Source organism: Rhinatrema bivittatum, chromosome 3 (assembly GCF_901001135.1).
Source record: "Rhinatrema bivittatum chromosome 3, aRhiBiv1.1, whole genome shotgun sequence".
In the NCBI taxonomy this organism is placed as follows: Eukaryota; Metazoa; Chordata; class Amphibia; order Gymnophiona; family Rhinatrematidae; genus Rhinatrema; species Rhinatrema bivittatum.
The window spans coordinates 548342446-548365847 of NC_042617.1; the positions used below are offsets into that span (position 1 = coordinate 548342446).

General features: G+C 40.8%; 1 protein-coding gene across 1 annotated transcript in view; it reads left to right on the plus strand.

Annotated features, from left to right (window-relative positions):
- The window catches only part of MAN1A1 (mannosidase alpha class 1A member 1), a 553608-nt gene that overhangs the window by 136147 nt on the left and 394059 nt on the right, over positions 1–23402 (plus strand). The window contains exon 4 of the mRNA XM_029596415.1: positions 22665–22745. Within this exon, the coding sequence (XP_029452275.1) occupies positions 22665–22745 (81 nt within the window). The remainder of the gene's footprint in view (positions 1–22664; positions 22746–23402) is intronic.

A 23402-nucleotide genomic window follows, 5' to 3' on the forward strand; every position in this document is an offset into this window, starting at 1 on the left:
CCTAGCGGGTCCATCCGCTAGCAGGTCCGTCCACCGACCACGAGGCTGCTTGTAACGCCCGACCGAGGCTGCTCCCTCCTGCTCGCCCCTCCTGCTCGAAGCCGGCCTATCCCGAGCAGCTAAATCGAGGCAACCAATCAATCAAAGCCCCGACTGGGCTTTAAATCACTGCTTCAGCTAGACGTCGCGCGCAAAAGGAGTGCGACAAAGGGGCCTGCCCCTTTGTGCGCCCCTTCGTGCAGCACCGTAGGGCAGTCTAACGTAGCCCCCTTAGGCCCAGTCCCTTCTGGCATCCTTCCTTATCTTTCACAGGCTTATTCCTTTCATAAGAACATAAGAAAATGCCATACTGGGTCAGACCAAGGGTCCATCAAGCCCAGCATCCTGTTTCCAACAGTGGCCAATCCAGGCCATAAGAACCTGGCAAGTACCCAAAAACTAAGCCTATTCCATGTTACCATTGCTAATGGCAGTGGCTATTCTCTAAGTGAACTTAATAGCAGGTAATAGACTTCTCCAAGAACTTATCCAATCCTTTTTTAAACACCGCTATACTAACTGCACCAACCACATCCTCTGGCAACAAATTCCAGAGTTTAATTGTACGTCGAGTAAAAAAAAAACTTTCTCCGATTAGTTTTAAATGTGCCCCATGCTAACTTCATGGAGTGCCCCCTAGTCTTTCTACTATCCGAAAGAGTAAATAACGATTCACATCTACCCGTTCTAGACCTCTCATAATTTTAAACATCTCTATCATATCCCCCCCTCAGCAGTCTCTTCTCCAAGCTGAAAAGTCCTAACCTCTTTAGTCTTTCCTCATAGGGGAGCTGTTCCATTCCCCTTATCATTTTGGTAGCCCTTCTCTATACCTTCTCCATCGCAATTATATCTTTTTTGAGATGCGGCAACCAGAATTGTACACAGTATTCAAGGTGCGGTCTTACAATAGAGCGATACAGAGGCATTATGACATTATGACATTTTCCGTTTTATTCACTATTCCCTTTCTAATAATTCTCAACATTCTGTTTGCTTTTTTGACTGCCACAACACACTGAACCGACGTTTTCAATGTGTTTTCCACTATGACGCCTAGATCTCTTTATTGGGATCTTTCTTGGAACCCAACATTGTGTAATTATAGCATGGGTTATTTTTCCCTATATCCATCACCTTGCACTTATCCACATTAAATTTCATCTGCCATTTGGATGCCCAATTTTCCAGTCTCACAAGGTGTTCCTGCAATTTATCACAATCTGCTTGTGATTTAACTACTCTGAACAATTTTGTGTCATCTGCAAATTTGATTATCTCACTCGTCGTATTTCTTTCCAGATCATTTATAAATATATTGAAAAGTAAGGGTCCCAATACAGATCCCTGAGGCACTCCACTGCCCACTCCCTTCCACTGAGAAAATTGTCCATTTAATCCTACTCTCTGTTTCCTGTCTTTTAGCCAGTTTGCAATCCACGAAAGGACATCGCCACCTATCCCATGACTTTTTACTTTTCCTAGAAGCCTCTCATGAGGAACTTTGTCAAACGCCTTCTGAAAATCCAAGTATACTACATCTACCAGTACACCTTTATCCACATGTTTATTAACTCCTTCAAAAAAGTGAAGCAGATTTGTGAGGCAAGACTTGCCCTGGGTAAAGCCATGCAGACTTTGTTCCATTAAACCATGTCTTTCTATATGTTCTCCTCATCAATTCCAGCCTGTCTCCCTGCCCCCCCCCCGCACCCTACATATCCACTAAGACACAAGGATGCGCACATTCCCCATCCCTACCATCAGCCTCCACCACTGCAGAAACCACCTAAAAAATAACTTTTCCCATTATTCAACAAAAAAGATTGATCCCTATCATGATCTCTCTGCTTAATCAACTTCTGGGCCTCTCTCTTTTATCATTAACCCTCCTCAATGCACAGTCCCTCACGAAAAAAACACACATTCTCGACAAATATCTTCTAGAGGCCAAACCGGACATTTGTGCAATAACCGAATCCTGGCTGAAGCCTGAAGACACAGCGCTAATCAACCAACTTCCGACACATACCTATGACATTTTTTCAATCCCCAGACCCAAAAAAAGAGGTGGAGGCCTTCTATTAGCTGCAAAAAGAGAGCTAGGATTAACTCTTCAACATACCAACTCTACCTCTACTCTTGAACTCGCCGTATTCAAATCCAATCATCTTCAAATCTGTCTAACCTATGCCCCTCCAGAGACCCTAGAATCAGACCCATCTCCTCTTATTGAATGCATAGCCAAATATATCAACACAGATACCCCAGCCATAGTCTTGGGAGACTTTAATCTTCACGTAGACTCCACTCCTCTCTCCTCCAACTGCGAAAACATTTCTCTCTACGCTTAATTACATGGGATTCCATCAAATCATCAACAGCCCCTCACTCACAAAGCAGGACACACTTTGGACCTTATCTTCTTAAATGACGGCCTCACTCCTTCCTCCACTCCTACTTGCTCACCGGTCCCCTGGTCCAATCATAGGATGATTACCACAGTCCTGAAAATCAACCAGACTACACCTCAAGCTCCACATAAAACCACAGTCCAATTTAGGAAACCGTGCCACACGGACATCCTCAGCTCCCTTCTTTCCAAAGAGCTAGACCAGCTGGACCTCTCTGATGCAGTCGCCACTACCTCCTCCTGGCTCAAGATCACCAATAATGTAGCTGACTTCACCTGCCCTAAAACCACTAAAATTGTACACCCTACTTCAGATAACAAGAAACCCTGGTTCACACCTGAACTGAAAGTTCTAAAGCAAGAACTTAGAAGCAGAGAACACCTATGGTGAAAAAACCCTTCCTCAACAACTCAAGCTTCATATAAATCCCTCATGCACTGCTACAGGATCTCCATCCTCCGAACTAAGAGAGATTTCTTCGCACAGAAAATCCATCACTTCATCTTCGACTCCAAAGCTTTATTTTCCTACGTTTCGGCCTTCACCAAACCTTCTCCTCCAACTATTCTGGACGACCAAGCATCGAGCAAAGCTGCAGAGCTTGCCTCTTATTTTGAAAAAAAAAATCAACAATCTGATTTCCCCTCTAAATACTAACAATGGGCTGCCCCCTCCCACTTACTCCGCTTCTCTACAACATAGCTCAAGTCTCGACTCTTTTGAGCCCACCTCATCACTAGAGATAGAAACTTTGCTCAAGAAGCTCCAACCTTCACACCCATCAGACTCAATTCCGTCAAACCTACTCGTCTTCATCCCAAAAACCATCGCCAAGCCTATTGCCGAAATCATAAACAACTCCTTATCACAAGGTCTAGTACCAGACCTTCTAAAACTGGCCATCCTCAAACCACTATTGAAAAAACCCAACTTGTCACCGGCGGACCCAGCTAACTTCCACCCTATAGCCAACCTTCCTTTCATTTCTAAAATCTTGGAAAAAATCGTCAAACAACTCTCTGAATATCTGGATGAAAACAATATCCTAACCTCATTGCAGTTTGGTTTCTGCAAGTCCCTAAATACTGAATCTCTCCTAATCTCTCTCTCAGATACCATAATGCTGAATCTGGAAAATAAACAACCTTGTCTTCTCACCCTCCTTGACTTATCATCCGCCTTCGACACGGTGAACCACTCAATTCTCGTGGATCGACTAGCGGATATAGGCATCAAAGGTACTGCTCTCAACTGGTTCATGTCATTCCTTAACAACAGGTTTTATAAGGTTAAAATCAACAACAAGGAATCCCACCCCACTAGCTCCACCCTAGGAGTCCCTCAAGGTTCCCCTCTCTCCCCAACTCTCTTCAATATTTACCTTCTCCCGCTCTGCCAGCTACTATCAAATCTAAAGCTAACTCACTACATATATGCCGATGACGTACAAATTCTCATCCCGATTACTGAATCTCTCCCTAAAACCCTCTGCTTTTGGAATAACTGTCTTCAATCAATAAACCTCCTTCTCACAAGCCTCAACTTAGTCCTTAACGCAAACAAGACAGAACTCCTCATCATGTCCCAGGATACCAACAGCGTAATAACCAACAAACACCTCACCGCTCAACCAAAGTTCTCAGCCCATGTGTGAAACCTTGGAGTCATCATGGACAACCAGCTCAACCTAAAAAAAAAAAAAAAAAGTGTTAACACCACAAAGGATTGCTTTTTCAAGTTAAAGTCCTAAAAAGGCTGCGACCGCCTCCTTCACTTCCATGATTACCGCACAGTTCTCCAATCCATTATCGTTTCAAAAATAGACTACTGCAACTCGTTGCTTCTCGGTCTCCCAGCAAACACCATAAAACCCTTGCAGATGTTGCAGAACGCTACGGCTAGGGTTCTGACAAAGACCAACAAAAAAGAGCACATTACACCCATCCTGCGGAATCTTCATTGGCTCCCTATCAAATTTAGAATTCAGTACAAAGTCCTTACGACATTACACAAAGCCATTCGCAATCTCTCTCCGCTATATCTAAATATCCCTCTTCGTTTCCACAAACCAGCCAGACCTGTTAGAGCTGCCTACAAAGACACTCTCTACACCCCTCCTGCCAAATCCTCCTTAAGGAAATGAGCACTTTCAATGACTGGACCCCCGCAATGGAAAGCTCTCCCCCCGGATTTACGACAAGAAAGATGTGCGTCAACCTTCAAAAAAAAAGACTCAAAACATGGCTGTTTGGTCTAGCTTTCCCTAATCTCTCTCATGAACCATCTCTCTCTCTCTCTCACATCCAGACTAGCTTATTCATCTATTCTAGATGTGCATGCTCGGATCAAGACATAACTTGCTGGCAGCTTTTGTAGCATTCTATCTGTTTTATTATATCATTAATATTTATTATCACCCCCGGACCTCCCCCCCCCACCCCCTCCCATCCATCCTATTTTTTACTTTTGTCCATTCATTCTCAGTTTTGCTTCTGTTTTCTTTTCTCTCTTCCATAGCTTGGTTAGCTCCCCTGTTATGCCTGGAAATGAATTAGTTGCATGCTCACCGGAAGAGCTTGTTAGTTACCTGCATTGTTAATCCCAGTTATTTGTTTCCCTGTTTGATGTAATGCATACTTGTATGCGATTCTCGTTTCAGTGTAAACCGATTTGATATGTCACTTTGGTACATGAATGTTGGTATATAAAAGCTCCAAATAAATAAATAAATAAATAGTGGTCTGCAAAATTACACAGGGTGCACAGGTATAAACAGCAGTAAGGTCACAAAACTGCACTTCTTATAAAAGAAACATCGAAGTTCTCATATAGTTGCAAGTTCACACACATTTTAATCAAATTTAAAGCAGAAGAAAGTATGGGGCAATTTTCTAATTGCCCACATTGGGACATAGCCTGCAGGTTCTTCGTAACCCAGACTTTGCACCAGATAGCAAAGCAAAAGTACATGTTTGCAGCTGCTTTTTCTGTAAGTACTTTATTTAAAATGGAAAATAACATGTAGAGATAAAAATGTATTCAATATGCATTATTTCTCCTCTCAACATGGCTAAAATTGTGTGCATTTTTCCATATTAAGGGAGGTCAACATTTAGACAACAGATTAAGGGGGTCATTTATCAAAATGCTGTAAGGCGTTTTCGCATGCGTTAAGGGCTTATCATATGCGAAACGTGCCCTTAACACATGTGATAAGCCCTTAACGCATGCGAAAACGCCTTTAACGCATGCGATAGCACCATAACGTATGGTGTGATGCAAATTTGAAAAAGAGGAGGAGTTAGCGGCGGGAGTAGGCTGGGTTAACCATTTTACGAAGTCCTATCGCACGGCTTTAACATAGATTTTAGCTACACTTTTTCAGTAGTGTTAAGCCGTTTGATAAGTAGCATAAAGGCTTCATCACGTTTTGCGATGTGTTCTCAAAGGCCTGTTTTAGTAGTTTTGAAGCTCCTGGAGCACCAGCCTAGCTATCCAGGTCATTGGGGGAGGGAGAGAGGGAGAGTTACTAGGTGGGCCTCCCATTTGGATATAAATACCTATCTAGGGAGAGGACATTATGGCTAGTCTCTCTCTCTCTCTCTCTCTCTCCTATGCAGGAAATACAATAGTTCTGGCACATATTGCAAAGTGTGAAAATGTTATCGCAATTTGCACTAACTTAGCTCTTCGCATAGGTGTTAGCACAAATTGTGATAAACTATTTGCATAAAACTCGCCCCTTTTGCTATCGCATGCGATACATCACATTTTGATAAATCCAGGCCTAAAAGGGGCTCTGTGCGATGGCTGTGATGCGGAACAGCCAGCATATGCTCAGTATAGCAAGCTAGAAGCTCTGAAGTTATCACATTAGCTAGGGCTTTGTTAGATGTCACCCACTTGTGAGGACTAATATTATGCATTCCTTGTTAGGAGTATGCAACTTTGCTTTCCATTTGTCCACAGTATCTTGTAAGATATCAAAATTTCATATTACATCTAGATCCTTTTTTATTTATTTATTTTTAATAACACTAAATAGGAAATACATTTCTCTCCGATGCTCTAACTTCAGAGTTAAAGTTATCAGTATACTCTCAATCATTTCCTTTCCTTAATTTTTTATTTTTAACTACTCTATCATTGTCTATCAATTTATACCAGTTTGTCCTCATTTTTATAAACTGACTCTTGGGTATATCTTTTCATTAAAGATTGATAAGGTAGGTAAAATAATTTGTAGCAATTAGTTTGCATTAAATACAAGAACAAGTAGGTTTATCTTCATCAGTTGAAAGTTCTACATCTAAAATATTGATCAGTTTCTCCTGCATTTCATATTAACTTCAGGTTAATATTATAATTCAAACACATCATTAATGCCTCAAAATCTTTTGGGACTGTTCCACATACATAAGATTTCATCACTAAAACAAAGGCATACTACAATGAATTTGTAAAATTTCATTTCATCAGTAATGAACATTGATTTCCCACCATCATAAAAATTATTTGCATATGTAGGGACACAGGTTGCAAACATTGCTATGTCTTGAAATTGTAAGAAAATCTTTCCATTAAAAAGTAATATAGTTGTCAGTATAAATTTTAAAAAAATCACTCAACATCAAATGTTTGCAAGTTAACCAATTTCATGAAGAATACAATAGAGGGATTCAAAGGTAGTTATTTTTTGTTTATGTTGAAATTAAGTTTTCTTAAGACAAGCAGTTCACCATAGTCATGCAAGAGTATTCTCCTGCCATCAGAATGGACACGGGTTCCAGAAATTACTGAAAGGACCTTTACAATGCTTATTCAGGAATTCCTACGTAACTGAGATAATGCAGCACCCCTCAGTATGGCGGCATCTAACATATCCACTTCAGTGTCCATGTTTTTTGCATTTTTCTTAATTTCTCAGTCAACAAGTAGAGCTGCGTTAGCCATGACATGGGATGATGTCATTCAATGGCCCCAAATAAACCTATCTCTCTAGCTCAGAACATTTATAGTACTGAGCATGCATGGGTGATCCCACGTGCAGTCTGCTTCATGAGCCCCATGGTCTTTTTTTGTCTGAGCTTCCACATGGATGTGTCACCCTCTCTAAATATTCTTTTCTGCCTTTTGACAATATCTTGCTGTTTTTTCCTCTTTCCTTGTTGCCTTAACAGCCCCCTCATAAAATTAAAAAACCAAACATATATAAATATAGGTATATTTATATAATATGTTTTTTACTCAAATTAAGAGGATGTTCTGTTCCAAGAAGGCCACACCCAGTGGCTTCAAGGATTGTCATATGTGGCCACAAGACATTCATCAGCAATGGCCATGACTTCTGCTACAAGTGTCTGGGACCTGCATGACTCTGCAAATTGCTACAACTTTGGTTTAATGTCACCCAGGTCCCTTATTAATCCCAATCCTTTCTTTTGAACCTCATTGATCCCATGAGGGATCCCATGAGGTTCAAAAGAAAGGATTGGGATTAATAAGGATTAAAAAGGGATTGTATTACAAGATTTATTGAATTAGATTATATGTAGGTTCTATGGTACAAGTAACAATATATAGATAAGGGATGTACAGAGGCAAAAATGTAATTTTGGTTCATTTATTTGTTTACTAGGTTGCAATTATTTGGTTCATTTCAGGTGAACACTTTTTTTTTTGTTTATTCATTTTATTTGTTCATTTGTTTCTCATTAAAATCAATGCAGCCTATTTTTGGCTCCCAAATTGGAGTTTTCTCATCATTTCCATTGAAACTTGTGGCTAAACATCCCTTGCATGTCCAAAATCTGGAATGCCCTACCGACAGAATTAAGACTGCAGCAGAAACTAAAGACTTTAAACAAAAAACAAGAACATAAGAATATGCCCTACTGGGTCAGACCAAGGGTCCATCAAGCTCAGCATCCTGTTCCCAACAGTGGCCAATCCAGGCTAAAGTACCTGGCAAGTACCCAAAAACTAAGTCTATCCCATGCTACTGATGCTAGTAATAGCAGTGGCTATTTTCTAAGTCAACTTGATTAATAGCAGGTAATGGACTTCTCCTCCAAGAATGTATCCAAATCTTTTTTAAACCCAGCTACACTAACTGCTCTAACCACATCCCTTGGCAACAAATTCGAGTTTAATTGTGTGTTGAGTGAAAAAGAACTTTCTCCAATTAGTTTTAAATGTGCTACATGCACATGTCATGGAGTGCCCCCTAGTCCTTCTATTATCTGAAAAAGTAAATAACTGATTCACATTTACCTGTTCTAGACCTTTCATGATTTTAAACACCTCTATTATATCCCCCCCTCAGCCGTCTCTTCTCCAAGCTGAACAGCCCTAACCTCTTTAGTCTTTCCTCATAGGGGAGTTGTTCCATCCCCTTTATCATTTTGATCGCCCTTCTCTGTACCTTCTCCAGACAGCCGGTGCCATCTTAAAAAATGGTGCGGCCCATCCATTGCTCCTTCCATGTGACAGGGGCTGGCCAATGGCACATATAGCCTCTGTCACATGGTAAGGGCAAAGGGCCATCGGCACCATTTTGATTAGTGGCAGCCAATGGCCCGAGAGTGGGAGATCGCTTCCGGGACCCCTGCTGGACCACCAGGTACTTTAGAAAAGTTTTGGGGGGGTCGGGAGGGTGGGTGATTCTAAATAATTTGATTTAAAGGGTAGGGATGGGTTTGGGGGTTCTTTTCCTGTGTGCCCTTTCTTTCCTCCCCCCCCCAAAAGGATAAGAAAACCACACGGAAATTTCATGGGGTTTTCCTATCGCTTTCAGGGACCCCCCTGATACCTGACAGATAAGAAAATATCATACAATATTTTCATCCGTCAGAAAAACGATTCACATCCCTAGTTAGGACTCCATTTTTCTCACTGCTGCTACTACTTCTACTTCTGACAGGCTGGGCTGGCTCTGCAGCAATACTCAGTCCTCTGCCCCTGCCATTCTTCTGCCTACTACCATTTCCCTCTTTCTCCTTTGCTGGCAGTAGCATGATGGAATTGCTGTGATATAATCTCAGCTCTGTCAATATCATTTTCCTCTTCTACCTCTTCACTGGAGACTAAGATGCTATTGACCAAAGACCCCAAATTCTTTTCAGCCACTATCTGTTCAATATCATGTTGTTCAGGGAATCAAGGACATGATTCTTTCTCAGCACCAATTTTTGAAAATATTGCCTCCATTACCTCAGAAGTAGTAATCATGGAGGAGCGCACTGCTGGTTTTGGGTTTCCCATGCTGGATCCCAATGCTACTCTAATTGCACTTTCTGATTGATCGTAAGTTGTTCAGATGCCTAAGTTTGCTTACATTTATTGTAATCCACCTTGAGAACAACGTTTAGAAAAGGCAGAACATCAGATGTCCATAAATAAGTGGCTGCTGGGGTTTGTGAAGTCACAATATTGTTTGATGTACTATACCACTCACCCACCAGTACCATGCTAATACTAACTGTCTGTCACATATACTCAATCAATTAACAGACTGAGTTCACTGCAGTGCTTAGCAAGCACTGCCCAGCAGAGTTAGCAGCCTGCCAATAGCATAAACCCCCTGGTGTCTGGCTGTCTCTCACAGTGTTGTGCAAAAATGCCATCTCTCTCTCACATACACACACACTGCTGAACACACAAGAAAAACCTGTCAGAATGAGAAGAAACTGATAAAGTTGGCAAAGCTTCTCTTGTTTTCTCTGTACAGTCTGCACTATAATCAGTGTACTGCCATTGTGCAGTGAGAGACAAATCACTGCTGTTTGCTTCTTTATCTTCACTGCCCTGCTCCAATGAACAGACAGAATGCAGCACCTCTGTCTCTCTTTCTCTCTGACAGTGAGAGCACTGTGACTGCAACAGTGAAGATAACAAAAAGCCCTTTGCTTGGTGCAAGTACTACCTGTTCTGTTGCCCTGTGCAGGCAATTACCATGCCACGCCTCCCATAGCTTCAGCTCTTCATGGATTTCTCTTTTTTCCCCAATAATAACTGAGTGTCTGAGTATTGTTTATTATTACATTGGGATTAGAGTAAGGTTGCCCGATTTCTCATGGGTGGATCTGGAACAGTGATCAAGCAGTTCATTTGGGAGCAGGAGATGAGAGTTATCTGGTGGACTGTTCCTGTGAAAAATGGTAGAAATCTACTTTCAAAATATACCTAAAAGCACGCACTTTAAATTTGTCAGCACAAAAGATTTAAAACACAGTACCAAACCCTTAGGGCTCAGGTTATTTCCTGCATACAAGAGAATTAATTATGCACCAGAAAAAAAATCAAATCAGACAACAAAATCCAGCTGTTATATAAACATTTAAATTCTGTGAGAGAACTGCCCAAGTTAGAGACTTTTAACTGGGACCCGGATATTTTAAACTGATGTCATTAATATTCTCTATCAGATAATAAAATAGTTTCCAACCTTTGGTGTCTCTGGCTAAAGTTTTCTGGCTTAGCATGTCGTTGCAAAATTCATTCCAGATTTAGTCCCCAGACACACCGCCTGCTGTCTTACTCATTGGAGCGGTAAATTTCCCTCTTTGGGAAAAACCACCGTTGGGATCTCAGTTTAAGTAGAGTCTATTAGTGTGCAGCTTAGGCTTTCTACAAAAGACCACCTCATAATGGGCAGTTTTCACTCACTGGGTCCCTTTCCCCCTTGTCCAATCTGCCGCTGCTGCAGACTTTTCTTCTGGCAGCTGGAGCCAGTCCTAGCCCTGCTATTACAGTGGCTTCATAAATATGTTTTTTCTTTTTTTTGACGCATTGTGATCAGTACTTCATAAGCTGTACAGCATCCACGTTAACGGCAAAAGCATTAACATAATATCAATCAGCCACTTTGTAATTCTTCACTATTTTTATGTTAAGGTGTCAGCAAAGTTCAATTTTATAAACCAGAAATACAGAGCTTTTCTGCAAAATGTGTTCAGAGGCATCAGTGTGTGTTTTAAATAATCTGTCTGCCATAAGAATTTAGAAATTGTACATATATCACAGTCAGATGACATTATCGAATTGCGTAGATGGTCATATATTTAGAAGGACAGACATGAGGAGCCTATTATTTTTTCCTACGCTGAAGGATTTTTTTTTTCTATAATAGCTTAAAAAAAAAAAAAAATTCCTCTAGGTACATTATGACAAATTCTTAACCACAGCAGTACATCTTATGGCATATTGCTGCATCGGTCTGCTTTTAGACAAATTGCAAGTGAAAATTAAGTGTAGTAAAACACTCTTAAATAGAAAAGTTGAATTTAATCTTGAGGCTTTTTCCTCACTATATTTCATTTATATTCCTTTGTGACCTTACAGTTTAGTAATAACTGGTTGTGCTGCCTGTGAATGCGCATTTCCCCAAATTCTAACTTCATTTCCCTTGTGTTGTGCTATTCCTAATATTCCATTTCGTATGGTCCATGATCATAGACAGATGTTTGTTTTTATTTTTTAATGTACAACAAATACTATTCATATGATAGTTTATTGTCATTGCTCCTATTAAATGTTTACATTCAGCATCTTAGGTGAAACTCTGAGACAAATTGGGCAGTACCACTGTTGTCTTAGCATAATCTAGAGAAGTCTAGGGACATGCTCTGCTGGAAAACTAAGACTTTGATATTAAAATATACATTTTCCTGTAAGCTAGGTTATTTTCCCCCTTTTTCTTTTAAGAAGCAATTATAAAATTGTATTTTTATATTTCTCTGAAGGCAAGCAGTTCACCAAAGTCACACTCATGGGTGATGACTGATGGCATTGACACAAAACATTTTTTTCCAGAGCTTTTCAGCAAAGACTTAAACACTTTTGAGCAGACACAGTAGTTCCCATGCTTTAGTTTGTCTTTTTCCATAGGTACCGACAGTCGTATTTTTGAGCTCAGTTGTGTTTGTTCTCGTACTTCTATTTGAAATGTTTTACTTCCAGCTTCCCCTCTTTAGGCTATGGTGCACGTTAGGGTGTTTCTTTTTCTCTAAGGTTTTCAAGTTCAATGTTTTTGATGTGTGTTTACTTACGTTTTTGACATTTTTGTCTGCTGGCCTGCATGTATTTTTTGACTTTACATAATCAGTTTTTCTAATGGAAGAGAAGCTGGTCAGTGACTTCAAGTTTTGTTTTGTTTTTATGTGATTCATATTCTGCCTTTCAGCCACTTCAAAGCGGATTACATTCAGGTACTGTAGGTATTTTGTCCTCACTGCAGGCAGAAGATGCCCTGCTATAAACATCTAAGTCAAGATCCTGTTACCCACTGCAGTATCTGTTCGGGATGTCACCTAGGACCATGAAAATACAAAGAAATACAAAGGATGAAATTGCTGTGTCATCTTCAAGATTTGAAGAATTCCAGCTACCCCAAACCGGTTCTGAAAGCAACAAAGAAATGCAGGGACTATGGAACAGAATTGTTTGCTGGAGGCTTGAATGTATCAAAGAAGGCATCAGGTCTTTAGGTGTTGAAGCCTATGCATAGGCCCAGACAATGAGACCGGTTTGGTTCTTCCAGTTCATGGCACGCATCAGGTTCTGACCACTCAAGTATGAAGCTGAGGAGAAAAGGTGCTAAGGCCTAATTGAAGAAGGTATATTGGTAATATGTATCCTTTAGAGCAGTGGTTCTCAACCTTGTTTCGGCTGGGACAAACCTGACAGATGGTTCTCATATGTGTGACACTGAACATGTGACGGTCACAGGGCTAAATGTAAACATACACTCTCTATCCTCAGTAATCCCCTCAATCCCCAACAAGTAGGTTAGAGCAGAACTAGGGCATTACCCATACAACTCGTCATACAAAAATGATATTCTGGTTCTGGTGACATCTCAGTAAAAACAAAACAAACTCCCTTTACTACCAGGCACAATAGTCCTCTTATGAAAAGACAGTAATTTACCACTAATGCATATCCTATTGAGAAAACACAACAAACAAGATTGATAGAAATGCCTACATGCTAGTAAAATACCTCACCTCGGTCACGCACATAAAGCTGGCCTTCTTAAAGGACAGAAAGACCACAAATTATAAATATGGAGACAGAAACTGGAATGGAAAACCAAAAAAGCCACTCTGTATGCAGTGCAAACCTGGAGAAATGGAAAGAGAAATATAGCACCTAACATAGTTCCAGGATATGCAATAATGCACACAAACTCACCTATGTGTTCTGGAACACACTCAAACGGTAACAACCCTATTTATGAAAAGGCAACTATACTAATATTAAACCAGGCCCTAAACACTAATACACTTCCTATTAGGAAAACAGAATAAGCCAAGCTGCTATGGATCCCCACACAGAAATAATTGTAAAGCTATACTAATAAATGTTACAAAAGAGCCGATGAACAGAATAACATCCAACAATTAAAAACTCATAAAAATTATTAAAAATTGTCCAAATTTCAAAATATTTCATAATAGCAGATATCACAGCACCCAATAATTAAAATGGCAGTCAATCAAGAAAAATAAACTTAAAAAGCCACCTTTACTTACCCTCTTCAGTAACTCTCCTACTCCTTTCCCTTGCAGGCCAATAGCACACACCAGAAGCAGCAGTTGCTGCTGAAGCTCTGTCTTCACAGTCCTCTTCCTTAAGGTCCACAACCAGTCACTCACACACAGTCTCTATCTCACACACACCGATAACCTCCCTGACAAGTCTCTCTTCCTCCCACATACCAGTCACCTCCCTGACCAGTCTCTCTCTCAATCACACAAATGCCCTCTCACTTACATACAAGCTTTCAATCGCATGCAAATGCTCTCACCCAGGCACCCATTCTACCACACACACACAAAGCTGCCACTCACGCACCCAGGCATCCATGCTGCCACTCACATACATACGCAGGAAAGTTTCCTCTCTCACGTGGAGCCTTTTCTCATTCTTTGGCCCAATAAGCCTGGCCTCCGGCGGTGGCACGCGGCATCCCACCGCTCTTCAGCCGCTCTTCAGCCACGGCTGGCCTGGCCTCTGTCAGTGGCATGCGGCATCCTTCCACTCTTTACCCACTTCCATCCTGGCCTCTGGTGGTGGCACGAGGTGTCCCTCTTCTCTTTTGGCAGCGCCATGTGGTGTCTCTTGGCACTAAAGAAGACCCTGGAGAAGGACCATCTCTACACAACAAGAAACTGGAGGGAAGTAGTATAGATGAAAATCCTTTTACAGTAGAAAATGTATGGGAAGAGCTAAAGAATCTGAAAGTGGACAAAGCCATGGGACCTGATGGGATTCATCCAAGGATACTGAGGGAGCTCAGAGATGTGCTCGCGGGTCCGCTGTGTAACCTGTTCAATAGATCCCTAGAAACGGGAGTGGTGCCGAGTGATTGGAGAAGAGCGGTGGTGGTCCCGCTTCACAAGAGTGGGAACAGAGAGGAGGCTGGTAACTACAGACCGGTTAGCCTCACTTCGGAGGTGGGAAAAGTAATGGAGTCACTGTTGAAAGAGAGAATAGTGAACTATCTACAGTCGGAAGAATTGATGGACCAGAGGCAGCATGGATTCACCAGGGGAAGATCCTGTCAGACAAATCTGATTGACTTTTTTGACTGGGTAACCAAGGAATTGGATCAAGGAAGAGCGCTCGATGTCATCTACTTGGATTTCAGCAAAGCTTTTGATATGGTTCCTGACAGGAGACTGGTGAATAAAACGAGAAGCTTAGGAGTGAGTGCCAAGGTGGTGATCTGGATTGCAAACTGGTTGACGGACAGAAGACAATGTGTGATGGTAAATGGAACTTTCTCTGAAGAGAGAGCAGTTTTAAGTGGTGTACCGCAAGGATCTGTGTTGGGACCAGTCCTGTTCAATATCTTTGTGAGCGACATTGCGGACGGGATAGAAGGTAAGGTTTGTCTTTTTGCGGATGACACTAAGATCTGCAACAGAATGGACACGCCGGAAAGAGTGGAGAGAATGAGACCGGATTTAAGGAAGCTGGAAGAGTGGTCGAAGATATGGCAGCTGAGATTCAATGCCAAGAAGTGCAAAGTCATGAACTGTATTCAATGGGGGGGGGAAAGGCTGATGTGCACGGAGCAGGAGAGAGACCTTGGGGTGATAGTGTCTAATGATATGAAGTCTGCGAAACAATGCGACAAGGCGATAGCAAAAGCCAGAAGAATGCTGGGCTGCATAGAGAGAGGAATATCAAGTAAGAAAAGGGAAGTGATTATCCCCTTGTACAGGTCCTTGGTGAGGCCTCACCTGGAGTACTGTGTTCAGTTCTGGAGACCGTATCTACAAAGAGACAAAGACAAGATGGAAGCGGTACAGAGAAGGGCGACCAGGAAGGTGGAGGGTCTTCATCGGATGACATACGAGGAGAGATTGAAGAATCTAAATATGTACTCCCTGGAGGAAAGGAGGAGAAGGGGTGATATGATTCAGACTTTCAGATACTTGAAAAACTTTAATGATCCAAAGACTACGACAAACCTTTTCCTTCAGAAAAAAATCAGCAGAACCAGAGGTCACGAGCTGAGGCTCCAGGGAGGAAGACTAAGAACCAATGTCAGGAAGTATTTCTTCACGGAAAGGGTGGTGGATGCCTGGAATGCCCTTCCAGAGGAAGTGGTGAAGTCTAAAACTGTGAAGGACTTCAAAAGGGTGTGGGATAAACACTGTGGGTCCATCAAGTCTAGAGGACATGAATAAAAAGGCAGCAAAACACTGCACGGAGCGGCAGTAGCCACAGAGGCATTCACGGAGTGGGATGCCAGTGGTAGGTGTTCCACCTTCACGGAGTGGAAGGATGGAGGGCTGCCATCTCCAAAAAAAAAACCAGGGGTGGGTAAGAGTATGGGGCAGGGGTGTGGCCTGCTTGTTGCAGTGGTTGCTACCCCTAATTGAGCTGGATGTTCACTTGGATGCAGATCCGGCGCTGCTCTCTACATTGGTGGTGGGGTGGAGGGGAATTAGGGCTGGAGGGTACTGGAAGCCAATAGTAACAGGTGGGTGATAGAAAAAGATAAAAAAAAATTAAAAAAAGGATAAAGTGCGTAGCTTGCTGGGCAGACTGGATGGGCCGTTCGGACTTCTTCTGCCATCATTTCTATGTTTCTATAACCAACTACATCGGCCCACTGTGGGCTGACCGATCCCCCCCATAGACCAATCTGCCCCTGGGGAGAAGGAAAGCACAACCAGGGGCAGTGGGACACCAGGAGCCATGACACACCTGCCAGTTCTTGACGACACACTGGTGTGTTGTGACACCGGTTGAGAATCGCTGCTTTAGAGCATAATGGAGAACAGGGGGTATTATATTGCCCTCACCCTCCCCTTAAGTGGTTGTGCATGGAGGAGAGCTCTACATTCCATTCAACACTTCTACCTTGACAAGCTACAGAGGTCCAGCTTCAAGCTTTTGGGTCACCTCAAAACACCCTGAAGAAAGTAAATTGTCATGTTGAGCCCCATCGGCTTTTTGCATAAGCAATCTTTCAAGAGGAGCTTTGGAGACAAGTAATAGAGGCAGTCGTTCAGCACATGAAGAGTGCTGGGCAGCATGCATCAACTTATTTGAAAATACAAAATTAAAATAAACCCAAAAGTGGAAGAATAATTTCAAATCAAAACAAAAACAATCTCACTTCAAAAAAATATATAGAGATGTGTGGGGCTATCTGGTAAATCTTAAAACCTGTGAATGACCATCATGGCACGGGATTAGCACAATTAACTAGTGCTTTAAAATCCCATCTTTTTGCTGAAATTGTAATTATCCGTCATTCATGGTTAATAGTGTGTATACTCGTACTTATTTTTCAAGATTTTTATACTAGATATAAAATTCGAGGTTTCTTATCAAAGAAATAATAAATGCACTTATCTGAGTGCTTGTTGCACTGGGATGATGGGAGCAAAGTACATCTCCACAATCAAGGACTGATGTGTGTCTATTGTCCAAGATGTTATAAAGCATCTTCTCAATATTAGAAAAAACTGGCAACAATGTGACTAAATAACAACAATAGAAAGAAAAAGTCACATTCTATTCATGGTTTTAAAATGTGGAAAATACCCTCATACCAGGGCTAGTGCACATTTCCGCCCACCGGCGTCTTTTACTTTTATGTACTACCGCCAATTTGGCTGCCCTATTAAATTGCAATCATGGGGTAACCACTTTTTATTTAAACCATGATATACTGCCGCATTTCTTAGCAGTTTAATTCATTTCTCTTTTGGTTTTCATTTCCCAATCTTATCTTTACAAAAAAATTTTTTTATGAAAGGTTTTCTTCTTTTATATTTTTTTTAAATAACTTATTTGCTTTTTCAACCACAGTTTTGGTCTAAAAAACTCTTGTACTCTCTATCACTTCTCATTTTCAAATTGAAAAGTGCTAAGAAAGAATTTTTATCTCGCACTTATCTTATTCATTTTCATGAGAGCCAGAGTTCCAGTGTTCTGCCTGCTCGTAAGAGCCAAAGTATAGCGTGCTCCACAAAAAGCCCGACACCAACGGTGTATAGCTTTGGCTATACTTTGGCTCTTACGAGCAGGCAGAACACTGGAACTCTGGCTCTCATGAAAATGAATAAGATAAGTGCGAGATAAAAATTCTTTCTTAGCACTTTTCAATTTGAAAATGAGAAGTGATAGAGAGTACAAGAGTTTTTTAGACCAAAACTGTGGTTGAAAAAGCAAATAAGTTATTTAAAAAAAATATAAAAGAAGAAAACCTTTCATAAAAAAATTTTTTTGTAAAGATAAGATTGGGAAATGAAAACCAAAAGAGAAATGAATTAAACTGCTAAGAAATGCGGCAGTATATCATGGTTTAAATAAAAAGTGGTTACCCCATGATTGCAATTTAATAGGGCAGCCAAATTGGCGGTAGTACATAAAAGTAAAAGACGCCGGTGGGCGGAAATGTGCACTAGCCCTGGTATGAGGGTATTTTCCACATTTTAAAACCATGAATAGAATGTGACTTTTTCTTTCTAATAAAGCATCTTCTGCCAAGTTTCGAGCATTAAGATTTTATGTTGGCAGGAATTGTGCTGAGCCACAGCTGAATAGCCTGTGAGAGAAAAGCCTTTCTAAACATTCATTAGCAGTCAACTCTGAGGCCTCAAAAGTCATCCATTGGTGCTGAAAGGTAGTCAGCTGTAGGACCGGTGCACCCTCAGAAGTCATCTTCTGTCTCTGCGGAAACGGCACTGAGAGCTCATGTGACTCCCCTCGTGGCCAAGACAGGTTTCATTTCCAGTCTTCTGGGATTTATTCATCAGGACACCAATCAGGTTGGAAATGTAACACTAGCATCACATAACCAAGGAACATTACTTCCTTTCAACTTCTACTACCTCACTCTTACTGCCTGGATGTCAGGAGCAAAGTAGTGCATTCTTTGGTGTGTCTGAATCAGTGTAGCAGATACTTCTGGCTTCTAGGACAGAATCCACTAGAATGTGGTGATGGTGTGTAAATGGAGGAGGTTTGCAGTCTAGTGTGATAGGTTCCTAGAGCCTTTCTTGTAGAAAAATTGCTTCTACATATCTCAGAGTCTGGCCTTAAACCGAAGCCTGTGAGGGTACATCTTGGAGCAGTGGTGCATACCACAAAAGTGTGGAAAGAAGATTGATTTTCTGTACAGCCCTGATTATGCAGTGATTGCTTCATTTGAAGGCTTCTGCAGTGTTATGAGACCTCAACTTAGTCGAAAGCCCTTTCGAGCATCTGGCCTCCTGTGGACTAAACTACTTGACTTGGAAGGTCTTTTTTTTTTGTGGCAGTCACTTCACCCTGTAGATTTGGAGTTTGAGGTCTTTTTAACTTTTTTACGTTAAACTAAATTCTAGGTGCTTCACACACATTCCAAATTTCCGCCTAAGGTTATGTCGGGCTTCCACCTTAACCAGTTAATCATCCTTGCAGGATTTTTCCCCAGGCCAAATGCCAGGAAAGGAAAACAGGCCCAGTACACCTTGGATTGTAATAGAGCTGTTACTTTCTGTGTGGAGCAGACTTAAAGCCCTTTCAGGCCAATTAAAAAAAACAAAAAAAACCCCGCTGGAGAGCCGGCACTCTGTGTTGAGCGCCCGCTCTCCCGACGCATGCCCAGGCGCCTCTCCTGGGTGCGCGATTCTGTATTTAAATTAGGGCCGGAGCACCTCCTTATTAGCGGAAGTGGCTTAATTTTACCGGTGTCAGTTAAAGAACCTGCTGACAGCCACGGGTTCAGAAAACGGATGCTGGCAAAATTGAGCGTCCATTTTTGAACCTGACGATTGGAGCCCAGTTTTTTTTTTATTTTGTTTTATTTTTGGGGCCTCTAACTTAATATCACTATGACATTAAGTCGGAGGGTGTATGGAAAAGCAGTTTTTACTTTCTGTATTTTGGGTGACTAACTAATAGGCTCAACGGGCTTGGGAAAAAGATGAGGGCTGCAGTGGAAGAGTACCTAAGGCTGTGTGAAAAAAAAATATACAGCATAAGTGACATAGTTAAAGGAATTTTATTCCCAGTCATATTTTTTTCTTTCTTACATCAACCACAATTAGTTTATCATCCATTATATATCTATTAGAATTTTTATATCTACATTACGGGGAACAATAATGAAACTCCCTACAATGGTGTAAATTCCGCAGATAGTTTTAACCCCCAAAGAATTTGAACCAGTAAAGCAACACTATGGATATAGTTTTGCTTTGATTATTGTCATGGGATTAAATACCCAAAGAGATGTGCAGCTGCTTGTTCTGCGGGTACATTTTCCAGGCCAGACTGCTTGTGGTGTTGCCTCCCCTGACCTAATCACACACTTTTGCCCTCATTGCGAGTGAACATTTTTCAAAGAGACCATATGTACGAGTAAAACACTGTTTGCCCAACAGAAATTGCTTGGGGAAATTGCCTTCAGGTAGGGTTCAAAGATGGGAACGTTTGCAGCTACTTTTTTTTTTGTTTGTTTACTATAGACTTACCATACAGTTCTTTCACTTTGTGTACTTTCTTGCTGAGAATTTTCAAACTTCCACACACAGTTGACGTCTACTCTTGGCATGGGGTAAATTTAGGTTAACTAAAAAAATGTATATACCGGGTCAATCATGGGAATTCCAGGGCTGCTGACAAAATTAGAACAGGCCTACTAAAAACAGCAAACACAAAAACTCATAAAGACAGGGACGCCATACAGCTAGAGGACACTGCAGGACTAATGCTGCTGTTCAGTAAAGGCTTTCCTGAAGAGGTACGTTTTCCAAGCCGCCTTAAACGTTTTAAAACAAGGCTCTGGCCTGATCTCATCGGGAAGAGAGGTCCATAATGAGGAGCCTGCAACAGAGCAGGTCCTATGTCTGGTAATATTAAGGCGAGCCAGCTTTACTGTTGGGACTTCCAGTAGGTTCTTTTGAGCTGATCTCGGGGTGTAACTTGGGTGTGTGGATTTATGTGCAAAGTTTCTAAAATTAAAAGTATAAATGCAAAACCAGACTCTTCCCCCCCCCCACCCTCCGACTCTCTCTTTTTTTTTTTTTGCTCATACAAATTGAGTAATGTGTGTGCTGTTTGTATGCAAAGACCTTCACATTTTCTAATGAGCCGTTTATATGCATAAAACAGTGTAGGAGAAGTCCATAAACTGCTAATAATCAAGAGGGAACAGCCACTGCTTGTTGCCTGCATTATTAACATGGGTTTTTTTAAGTTTTAGGTACTTGCCAGGCACTTTTGACTTGGATTGGCCACTCTTGGGACTCATAGTCTGACCCAGTTTGGCATATCTTATGTTCTTATACTCCTAAATGGCTTGAAAATGGACCCCTATATGATTGTGTGAATCATATATGCATGTGGGGGATGCATTACATAGTAACATAGTAAATGTCGGCAGAAAAAGACCCAGTGGTCCATCTACTCTGCCCAGCAAGCTGGCTTGTTTATTTATTTATTTTTATTTTTTTTAGGGTAGTAAATGCTACACTGTGTGTGATATGGTTCTCAAAATATTTTGATCGAAGACAAAATAAAATTTAAAAAAAAGGCTCATCTTCTTTGAAAGATTGCAGACCCCTGGACTAAACTGTTGATCTTCAGAGAATACGTTCTTTACAGCAGAGTAAAAAAAATTCAGGCGTAAATATAAACAAAAATATCAATTTATCTATTTATCTTAGCCGGATAACTTAACTGGCTAAGGATCAATAGCATTGCCCCATTATGCCTCTTGCCCGCCCCCAAGTTAACTAGCTAAGGACTTAACTGGCTAAGCTGCGGCCACTGAGTAAGCCATGGCCAGTACTTAGCCTGCTGTTTGCTGTTTCAATATTGGCCTTCTTATATTTAAATATACAATATAAACATAATATGACGATGCACCATTAAATATGTAATGCAGTATCAAATTTAAAGATAGTATAACCAGCATCAATAAAATATAAACAGGTAAGCAACTTTTTAAAAAGTCATTTTTAATTTAGACGCTGTAAAAGCAAACCACAGCCCCACCAGTTTCTCACACTTCTTGTTGTGTCTTGGTTTATTGCATTACTGTTGCTCCCTTCAGCTTTCTCCTGTTTCTCTTTCTTTTTGCCTCTTTCATTTTCTTTGCTCTCCTTCATTCTCCAGTCTCCCTTCAGTCTGTCTCCTCCTTTCCTGTCTTAGCGGCTTCTAAATAGATTGCAGAGCAAGCAGTGAGCACAGTTTTTTCCTGATAGCAATCGTTGATGGCTTTGAGAAGGTAGTTGGGTGCAGGAAGTAAGGATCCTCCCCCTTCCCCCGCTACTGTGCTGGAGTAGTTGCTTTCATTGATGATGATAATTATCCATGACCAGCACTAGTAGTCAAATTTCCGGGGTAATGGGATTTTAAATACAGTGGATGGCATGAAAGAGACTAGCATTAAATAGAATGCAATCCTCTAAAACTAGGACATTAGCAGTTACCCCACAGTGAATCTGTTTTTTTTGTTTTTTTTTTTAATGCAAAGGATGTTCATTTAAAATTATAGGTATAGTGCAAAATGTGTATATGTGAAGCTTGTGGTATTTTTAATTTATTGTTCTTGTTCAGTTACCCGCCCTGTGTTGTGTTGGTATGCCTTTATAACTTTTTTCTAAGAATGGATGTGTAGTTTAAAATGTTTTTTAAAAAAGTTATATAATATACGCATATATATATATATATATATATTTTATTTTTTTTTAGAATGCAGAAGTTTCAGTCTTTGAAGTCAACATTCGTTTTGTTGGTGGATTACTTTCCGCATACTTTTTATCTGGTGAAGAGGTAAGTTTGCCATTACCTTTGCAATTGTCGAGTCTGAATGAATTAGTTTGAATGGTTATTCTTTTTATTCATATTTTTGATGCTTTTATTCAATTTTACATCATTTACCTGTAATTAAGTCCCAATTATATTTACATAGAAAAATAGAATTGACCATCATTCAGCCTTTTCCAATGAATAAAGTGGAAATATGTAGCCAAGATGCTTAAAATCACCTGCATAGTGATTTACCTCTACTAATATATACCTGGCCAAGTACATCTAAAATATACAGCATAGGCTTGCAGCCTGGTGTGTGGTTTCTTTATGTGGCTGTAGCTTATACTTCCGTAGCTGAAACCAAAATGAATAGAGTTTACTTCTAATTTAAGCAAACATCCTTCTGACTATTTGTCTTTTATTTTAATCGCAAAGAACTGAATTGAAATAAACCTTATCAACTCATTTGTTGAATTGGTGACACCAAATCACAAAAACCCATTTCCGATAAGGTGGAAAATTAACTTTCCTTAGATCAGATGCAGTCTGTATAGATTCTGAAATAGGATGGGGGAAAATATTGAGCTTAAAGCAAAGAATCTGAATTGACTTTTTGGATATTAACTTGGATGATGCCACTGCCTAAAATAGCATTTGTGAAGATTGATCTTATTTGGG